We start from the raw sequence: 9,804 nt of genomic DNA, 5'->3' as shown, positions 1-9,804 counted from the left end.
CCAACCCTGACCAGTCTGGGATTCTATGATTCTAATTTATTGACCCTATCAAGTGGCCTAACAGTGAAGTCTAATGGAGTACAAAGTGGTTGTCAGACTTTTGTGAATCCTGTAAATAGCTTTGATACAAATTTGTATTCACACACGCATTTAATGTAGCCCTTTGTTTGATGTAATAGAGTTAATTTCCTTTTATAGCTAAGCTGAACAGAATTTCTCTGTTTCCCCATTTTTCACCCCTTTGAGGTCTATGGGTGGCACTTAAGTACTTTAAAACTCTTGGGTTTTTTCAGCTTATTATTCTAAAAGAGCTGTGGATTTTGTTTTAACTTGGGAAATGCTGGATTTCCAACTGATGAAATCTTCTCCTTATAGCTTCCAGGAAGCTCGTGAAGAGCTGGCTGAATTTCAGGAGGGAAGCAGAGAATTAGAAGCCGAGTTGGAGGCACAGCTAGTACAAGCTGAACAGAGGAATAGGGATTTGCAAGCAGATAACCAAAGGCTGAAGTATGAAGTGGAAACATTAAAGGTAGGTCTTTTCTGTAATAGCATTGCTGCTTCTTACAGATACGTCTTGGATCTCATTTTAGATTGTCTGGTCTGTTCTTGCTCACTGAATATCCAAATGAAATAAAGGAGTTGTCTGCTTAAGATCTGCACTTGAGCATGACAGGTACAATAAGGCCAGCATGTACATGGCTGCTCCAAATAAGGCCATCAACTTGCCAGGGAAATTTCTGGAGGAATTTTTCTTGTTCAAATCATGAAACTCTTGTCATGGAGACTGTGCACGTTTATTTGAATTCTCTGTGCTTTGCCAAATAGTAGCTTTATTAGTTACACAGACAACGCTGGCATAGCAACAGGGAGGACAACACAAGTATGTTTTGTCAGGCTGCTGCATAGTTGTCCTTGCATACTAGGTTCTTTTTGCCCAGAAGGTCTCCTTGGTATTATGAGACCTTAAAGAAATCTAAAGAGGGGCAGTTTGTGCACTTCTTTCAGAGAGAATCTCTTAATCCTTTTTTAACAGCCATATCTGTGGATATATATCCAGTCCCAGCTATATCTGTAAGGTCAGTATGTGTTCTATAAGGTCAGTGGTTTTTCCATAAGCCCCTTTGTGTACCCTCATAGCTGGTATAAGCGTGTTTGGGAATGAATCCTTCCAGTCTTCTGAAGATGAGCTTGTGGACCTGGAGGTTTTGTGACAGACTCCAGTGACTCTCATTTTTGCTAATGGAGATGTCAGACGAGTTCTGGTAACAGTGCAGCTATTGTCAAGGGAGAGGCACTGAAGGGGAGGCTGTGCAGTTAGATTTCTCTCTGACTTCCTAGATGTTTGAGGCTTCAGAGCAGCTGTCAGTGCAGGCTGTGGGGAACAGATGCAGGGATGCATCTCTGAGCAGCCAGCTGTGTCGTGGTGAGGTGTCTGTGCACAATGTTTGTGATTTTACAGAGCGTGTCGTGTTCCTTCTAACTCACCAGTTTGCACTCTGTATTACCAGCAGTCTGACATCAGCAGGCTGCAGTGAGTGTGTTACCTTCTCTGTCCCATTTTACTCCTGATGACCTGGAGAGTGCATGTGACTGATGTTTATCTCGCTCCTTCTTTCTTTCAGGAGAAACTGGAGCACCAGTATGCACAAAGTTACAAGCAAGTGTCGTTGTTAGAGGATGACCTCAGCCAGACACGGGCCATTAAAGATCAGCTGCATAAGTATGTGAGGGAACTGGAGCAGGCCAACGATGACTTGGAACGTGCAAAGAGGTGAAGGCTGCAAACCTCTTCTTTCCTTAAAGTTTTCACTAGATCTTTTCTTTGCTACTTAGATTGATCATTTCATTATTCCTTGAAAGGGAAAATAGCACACATTCAAAAAAACCCAGACAAACCCCAAGACAGTTGGTTATTTGTACAGTGCCGTGTACCCTTGGAGCTCACTTCCATCAGCTGGTAGCATTATGTTACAGCAAGAAAGGCAGAGGACCAAAGTGCTTCGTGTTCCTGTGAGACACAAGCAGTGCAAGTAGGTGCAGAGCAAGCCAGGCCAGTGCGCTGCTGTTGATAGTACCACCCAGGTGACTGATATTTGTGATCCTTGTAGCTCAAAGCCACTTTGAAGTGAGAAGCTAATGCTTTACATAGTCCCTTTTAAAGAAAACAGGCCAAATGAGTCTCCTCTTCCCTTGCATAACAGCTTAATGACCGTGGGGAGCAAACATGTCCTGGATAAGTGCATGAAATGAACGGGCTGCTGTTAGGAACGCCCCGTTTTGCAGCAGGTCATGCTTCCGTTTTGCCGAATGGGAATTTTGCCATTGATTCAGTGGGACCAGGAATGAGCCTCTGGCTATCTGGCAAAAAGATCTGAGAGCTCAGGCCCTGTTTCCACAAGGCTCTCCTCGTGACTAACTTTTGACACACATGAGTTGTCCCACTGAAATCATGGAACATACTGGGTCTTGGGTAATACCCCAGTGCCCTGCTTTCTGCACACTGGGCTGCTGCCCGTCCAGGGCTCTGGGGAGTACAGCACCACCTGGGCTAATGCTCTGGTTAAATATATGGCCTTGCAGCATGGCTTGGGAAAAATGGAGCTAGGTGTGCTGGATTGGCTCTTTCCCAGTTCTTTGGTACATCTCTGAGAGCCAGATGCTATCATGTTCTTTTCATAGAATCATAGAATCACAGAATGGTTTGGGTTGGAAGTGACCTTAAAGCTCATCCAGTTCCAACCCCCCTGCCAGCAGCAGGGACACCTTCCACTAGACCAGGTTGCTCAAAGCCTCATCCAACCTGGCCTTGAACACTTCCAGGGAGGAGCAGCCACAGCTTCTCTGGGCAACCTGTTCCAGTGTCTGACCACCCTCACAGTGAAGAACTTCTTCCTAATATCTCATCTAAACCTCCCCTCTTTCAGCTTAAACCCATTTCCCCTTGTTCTGTCATTAACTGCCCTTATGAAAAGTCCTTCCCCAGCTTTCTTGTAGCCCCTTCAGGTACTGGGAGGCCGCTATAAGATCTCCCCGGAGCCTTCTCTTCTCCAGGCTGAACAGCCCCAACTCTTTCATCTTATTCCCCTGCTTGTTTGGAGTTCATTAGTCCTTTCTAAGAAGCATTTCCGTAGCTTTCAAATTACTAACTTGAATGTAGACCCCACAAACATTTTTTCCTCCATTCTGTTTTTGAATATGCTTTTATGTTAGCTGAGCTGAAGAACCTAATATTTTGGATTTTGTTTCTAGGGCAACAATAGTTTCATTGGAAGACTTTGAACAAAGGCTGAACCAAGCTATTGAGAGAAATGCATTTTTAGAAAGTGAACTGGATGACAAGGAGTCGTTGCTAGTTTCTGTACAGAGATTAAAGGATGAAGCGAGAGGTATGGCTTGCATGATTAGTTCTGTGTCTTGGTACATTGTTGACTTGCTAACAAACGTGTAGCAACCAAAGCTCATCTTTATAGGAAGTCTCACATAATGAGCCTTGAACTGGATGTGTACTGTAAGCGTTGGGTATTACTTATTAACAGTATGTTCTCTGGTTTTTGTGAGTACAGTGTAGCTGAGGGAAACAATTTCCTCACGTAGGGCAAAACTAATGTCAGATTCATTCAGGATTTTTAACCCAAGTCCAGAAATACCGTGTTCTGCAGGTGTAGTAGCCACTCGCCGTGGTTTTGTGCCTGTAAAGGAAGGAAAAGCACAGAAAATAACAGGGAAATGTGATAAATGGTTAAATAACTTTCTTTAAAAATCCTGTCTCCTATGTTTCTTCTAAATCTCTTGTAAATTGCCTGGTTTATTTAAGATATTCCAGTAAAGACCGTGATTAGACTTGTGGGATCAGAGACATTCAGGACAATGTTCTGGAGTATGATCAAGAGCTGGGGATGCCCCAGTGGGTTTCATACTGAGGAGAGTGAGGAAGCATTTTTTTTTTTATCATTGGCAGAAAGTGATTTCTCTACTAGTGGGGACAGTCTGCTCACAAGCCTGTGCCTGCCATTAATGTAGTTTAGAGATTAGTGGTTTCCAACTTTGTTTCCCAAGTGCAACTTTCTAAAATAATCCCTCAGTTAAGGCCTAGATCTGAGTGTGAGACCAGACACTTAACAACAGGCTGGGATCTTTTGTTGTCATTCTCCTTTGTGAACCTCTTTGAAGCAAGTTTGTGCCCCACAAATTGAAAGCCCCTATTGGAAGCACAGGGCTTTTCTAATAAATATGAAAAGGGAGAATAAGTATTTTCTGAGGAAATACATGCATTATAATTTGGGGTTAGGGCAATGATAGTGGAAAAAACAGCAAAACCTTGGTGTCTGTTTTCTGCAACACTGGAATAATTAGCAAAAAAGACATCTTGTTTCTTGGATGAGTCATTTGGAAATTTTTAGCGTTTGTTAGGGTAGCAAAGCTACATGTTATTCCCCTTGACAGCACACGGGCAACACTAGCCACCAAAAGAACTGATATGGTGTCAGACTCAAATATAACATTTCTGACTGAACAGCCACAAATCTTCTTCTAGGAGCTGAAATAGATTTTAATTTCAGCTGTTTTACTTAAAATCAGTTCTAAATACTTACGATAACTTAAAAGCTCAACTAATTTTGCTCTTGCGTGTTCTACCAGATTGAGACAAGGAATAAGAGGTCTGTAAAAATTCAGTTGCTCTACCCAAAAAGGAACAACCCCCTTGTAATGTATTGTTTATTTGCATCTACTCCCTTCTAAGGATTTTATAGATTCATTGCTGAGCTGTGCTGGATACTCTTTGTAGCAAATATGTGTGGAAATCGGAGAGGGCAAGGTAGGGGTAAGCAGCAGTCCAGAGAGGAGGTGAGAATGAATCATAGAATCATAGAATGAATCATAGAATGGGTTTGGTTGGAAGGGACCTTAAAGCTCATCCAGTCCCAACCCCCCCTGCCAGCAGCAGGGACACCTTCCACTAGACCAGGTTGCTCAAAGCCTCATCCAGCCTGGCCTTCAACACTTCCAGGGAGGAGCATCCACAACTTCTCTGGGCAACCTGTTCCAGTGTCTGACCACCCTCACAGTGAAGAACTTCTTCCTAATATCTCATCTAAACCTCCCCTCTTTCAGCTTAAACCCATTTCCCCTTGTTTTGTCATTAACTGCCCTTATGAAAAGTCCTTCCCCAGCTTTCAGAATAAAATGCAGGTTTCCTAATCTCCAGTCTCTCTCTGTTGTTTGGACTACCCAGCCTCTCCAGTCTGCTCTTTCACTTGTTGAAGCATCAAAAAACTGGATACAGCCCTTTGACTGTCTTTGGCTAGTGTGGAGTATTAACTAGTGGGAATTGGAAACACAAGAATAGGTCATTCCTCCCTTTTTCCAACCTCTGTTTGAGCAGGAGCTGAGTGTAGTTCCGCAGGCATTTGTGACCAGCTCTTGTTTTTGTAACACATTTTCCACGGGACTAATGCTACAGATGGAGAAAAATACTGAGGCTAAGTGACCTGTGGTGCTTGCTGGGACCACGCAGCTCTCTGCTCTGGGGAGGGCTCTGCTTGCTGCCTCTCTACTCCCAGCTGTAGCTGGAAGTGGTGGCATTGGGCTGTGACTGCTCTGAGGTGGGGGTTCTTGCTGCTGGAGAAAGCCAGCAGCAAGCAATTGATACAGGGTGGTTGCAAAGTGTCTCCTCCTCCTCCCTTACAAATAGAGAGAATAGAGAGAGTGTTTATTAGAGAAATCAGTCACCAACATGAGTGGGTTTTTTTCTTCTTTCAACCCTCAGACTTACGGCAAGAGCTGGCAGTACGGGAGAGGCAGCAAGAAGTCACCCGAAAGTCAGCGCCCAGCTCTCCAACTCTAGACTGTGAAAAGATGGATTCAGCTGTCCAGGCCTCTCTCTCCTTGCCAGCTACACCTGTTGGAAAAGGATCAGAAAATAGTTTTCCTTCCCCAAAAGGTATAATTCACATTAACTAGTTGTTTAGCAGTGTGTTCAGCTTGTTAACAAACAATTTCACACCAGGTGTTTGTTAGTGAACTTGAAGTAAATGTAGATTCCTGCATTGCATGAGATGTGTTTAAATCCTGGGGCAGCATCAGGTGCATTTAAGGATTATAATGAGTCAATGCCACAGAAAAGGATGACAGTGAAGCTTAGATACTGCTTTTAGGAGGTGCAGGAGGTTGCAGTCTGCAGTAGAGCACTGAAGACATTTGGGATTTCAGGGAAGTGCAGTGACTGATATTTCTCTTCAATGTGGAGTAGCAGTGGTGAGTAATTCTGACAGTCCAGACTGCCTCTGCTACCACACATACTTTTCAGGGCTCCTGTTTTCTCTGTAGGGCAGCAGGATATTGGTGGTCCAGTCCCATTCCCCATCTGGAAGGCTCTGGACAATCACAAGGATTCTACATTAGTTTTCAAATTAGAAAGAGTAGATTCCAGAGGAAACTCTGTCTGGATTAGATGAACCGCGGGCAGTAGCCTTGCAGATGGAGCGTGTGTGGACTCTGGGGGTAGGTCTAACGGGACAGAGAGCAGTGGGCAGGAATTAAGCTTTTTCTTTTCCATGGCACGTAGTAGATCATGTAGTCTGTGTGTTACTTTGGGGGAATGGTATGAATAGTCTGTAGTAGGGTTTTAGATTTACCTTTTTATGTAGAAGTCGATTTATTTAAACTGTGGGGGGGAACCACAAAACCAAAACCATGGAGGAGCAGAGTGTGTAATAAAATGTGTCTGTTGTTTGCAGCTATACCAAATGGATTTGGTACCAGTCCCCTTACCCCTTCAGCTAGAATATCTGCACTCAACATTGTGGGAGATCTGTTACGGAAAGTGGGGGTGAGTGCCCTGAGCTGCAATATTCCCAGCTCTGTGCTGCTGTCACTGAGCTTTCGTCCTTGCGCGCGGTTACAACAAGGCCTTGGCTCATGCTGAATACACGCTGAGGTTTCCAAATGATGCACATTCAGTGTTTAGTATATGATAATGATGCCAATTTTGGGTGACTAAATTCATATTTGGTGTAAAAAGTTTCTCAAGCGCTTTGGTATACGGGGTTAGATAACATCAGCCTCTTGTTCTTAGTTTAAATGGGGCCTGCTGCTTCTTCTGTATGAGACCAAGATGCAGAGCTGGACCTTAGATTCTGGGTACCTGCTGCTCAGTTACTCTATGTCACAGGAGGGGAGCTGAGATCACACTTTCCAGTGTGTCCTCATGTGCCTGAGGAGATCTGCAAGAGGTGCTGAAAATGGAAAAAAGTCTAGAAACTTGTGATAAGAAAGTGAGAAAATAAATCAGGAGAAAGCCAAATGTTCCCATCTGTAGCTGATGGGGAAGTGAAATGCGTGAGCCTCTAAAGGGATTACCACTATAAGGAGGGAAGAAATGGTTTCAGCATCTGTTACTGTGTTTTTCATGGTGCCAGGCTTTCCAGTTGAACAGAGACATGACTTTTGAGTTATGAGAAGCTTGTTGACGTGCCTGAGTGTGGTTAGTGTTTTGAATGGAAGCATGCACAGCCTTGCTGTCTGGCCCCTGGTGCTGGCTTCCCTCTGTCTCTTGTGGTTAACACTGAGAACAGCAATAGCTGCAGTAGAGACAGTTGTTTTAGCAAAGTTTGAAATGAAAAATAACCTCGTTGCTCACATTTGGAGCCAGTGAGCTCATAGTTGGTTTGAAAGGGCAGCAGGAGGACTCAGGGTTCCAGAGTGACATGTTTAAAATGGGATCATTGTGAGTAAGAGTCTGCAAGGGATTTAGGGAGCTTAATCACAATCCCATGTGATTACTCTGCAAGGACAGGAAATGCCAAATAAGCATGCTTTTCTCCCAGCCTGCTCTTAGACACACGCTCTGCCACTGAGACAAAATTCCAGCTCATGCATTTGTTTAGTAACAATTACAGGATGTTCAGGATTTCTTTGGGTCTGGCTACTCAAAGGATGCCTCATCCCAAGCCTGAGACTCTCTTTCTCTGCAGGAATGTTTCCCTCAGCTTTCTTGCTTGCAGCCAAGGCAGGAAGTCACTTAGTACAGATCACAGTGGCTATTTCCAGCTGGTAGGTGCTTTGATACCAAGAGACAGGTCAGGATCTGTATCTTCGCTAAGGAAGCTCACGTGGGTTTCTAGAAGCAGACTGTGTAGTGTTCAGTTACTTCTGATAGCATGTCAGTACCTTATTAATGGAATATTTTTCTATGTGGAAAAGGGCCATACCCCATGTTTGGGGAGATGAGTTTTTGTCTCCAGCACACGCATGTGAATTCCTCACCACACAGGGGGGGTCTAACAAATAGATGTTCTGCTGGACCAGGAGGATATTCATCAAGTTACACCTCGCTTTGTGACAGACAGCAGGAAGGGCAGGTCATGTTCTGAAGTGAAGGAGAGAATTGGGATTTTGGTCTCCCTCCTGACAGGAGTCAGTGGATGAGGCACATCATCTTGTACATGTCACCTTGTATAGGGGAAAAAAGATCTCACCAGGCTTCCTTGGAAGTAGTAGAGCTGAGGTACAGACCACGGAGACTGGCTTAGCTGCTGCCTTTGATTGCTCCTGGTGTTGTGGCTGTAGCATCTCTTGTTCTGAAGCATATCAGTGGGGCTTCAGAAGCTGACATTGTTTTGCAGGCCAGGATTAAGAAAGAAATGCTAGAAGGCATTGTTTTGGGGAAAAATCCAACTTTCCAAATAGACAGACCCTCCCAAAACTTAAGAGTTCTGCTTTAGGCTCTCCCTTAGTCTTCTGAATAGCTTATGCCAGCCCCTTGAGCTGCTGAAGCAAGAGATTTTGGTAACTTCTGTGAAGAATTGGCTTCCTTTTTTTTAGGCAATTAATAGCTGATATATTCTAAAATCTGAGCCCTAGTGGAGCTAAGTTGTGCCTGGCAGTCTGCGTCAGCATCTTGTGTGGGTTTCCTTTGTGGCTGGGTGACAGAGAAAATGACAGCTTTGTTCCCATTTAGTTCAGTTTTTGCCACAGGTGATCACACTGGGGTCTGATCATGGTCATCTTGGGGTCATGACAAAGCCTGAACTCAAGCAGCAGAATACTTTCTGTTAATGCTGCTACTTTTTTGACATTTTGTTTTCTTCCTTTTCACAGGCCTTAGAATCCAAATTAGCTGCTTGTAGAAATTTTGCAAAGGACCAGGCGTCACGGAAATCCTACATTTCAGGGAACGTTAACAGTGGCATGATGAACAGCAATGGCACAAAGTACCCTCACCCAGGGCATACTTCTTTCTTTGACAAAGGGTAAGTTGGAATATACTTTTGTCCTAAAGGAGAGGGTGTTTCAGGATACTCCTTGGAGCAGAAGTTTATCTTGGCTTGTTTTTAGCCCACTACAGCTTTGATCCTATATGACAAATAATACGTGGAGCCAAAGTCTCAAGGGGGTGGAGAGATGGGGAAGGTGACAATACTGATTTCTGTAAAGCAGAGAGAAAAGCAAGTGTGGTTGTCTCTTAGCTGGTAGGATGTCAGTGCCTCTGTCTCTCTGCTGCCTGATCTCTCGGTGGCTGCATCTCAGGTAATACAAAAACCCGCTAGTGAAGTGAATGTGCCCTTTTGAAAGGATTTCAAGTAGTGGTGGGATTGCCATAGCTACTGGTGTGCTCGTGTGTGGGGAAACACATCAACTGCAAATCTGGAGATTCCCTTGGTGAGAACAGCTGAGTGCAGGCAGCAAACGCTCACTTGGAGGGTGACAACCGCCTCCACCCTGGCTGTGCTGTGCGTCAGCCCTGAGCCCAGAAACTGCTCTCACAGGAAAAACTACCCCATGTGTCTCCTGTGACTCACCCGT

At 44.4% G+C, this 9,804-nt stretch overlaps 1 protein-coding gene across 1 annotated transcript in view; it reads left to right on the top strand.

Annotated features, from left to right (window-relative positions):
• Positions 1–375: 375 nt before the first annotated feature.
• Positions 376–9,804, top strand: part of NDEL1 (nudE neurodevelopment protein 1 like 1) — a gene marked incomplete at its 5' end in the record, with an annotated part of 12,058 nt that continues 2,629 nt past the window's right edge. Inside the window, 6 exons of the mRNA XM_010163780.1 lie at positions 376–529; positions 1,623–1,771; positions 3,250–3,386; positions 5,768–5,941; positions 6,738–6,829; positions 9,100–9,251. Coding sequence (XP_010162082.1) covers positions 376–529; positions 1,623–1,771; positions 3,250–3,386; positions 5,768–5,941; positions 6,738–6,829; positions 9,100–9,251 — 858 coding nt within the window. The remainder of the gene's footprint in view (positions 530–1,622; positions 1,772–3,249; positions 3,387–5,767; positions 5,942–6,737; positions 6,830–9,099; positions 9,252–9,804) is intronic.

Source organism: Antrostomus carolinensis, unplaced genomic scaffold (genome assembly GCF_000700745.2).
Source record: "Antrostomus carolinensis isolate BGI_N321 unplaced genomic scaffold, ASM70074v2 scaffold40212, whole genome shotgun sequence".
Classification (NCBI taxonomy): Eukaryota; Metazoa; Chordata; class Aves; order Caprimulgiformes; family Caprimulgidae; genus Antrostomus; species Antrostomus carolinensis.
This window is presented reverse-complemented; position numbering and strand designations above follow the sequence as displayed.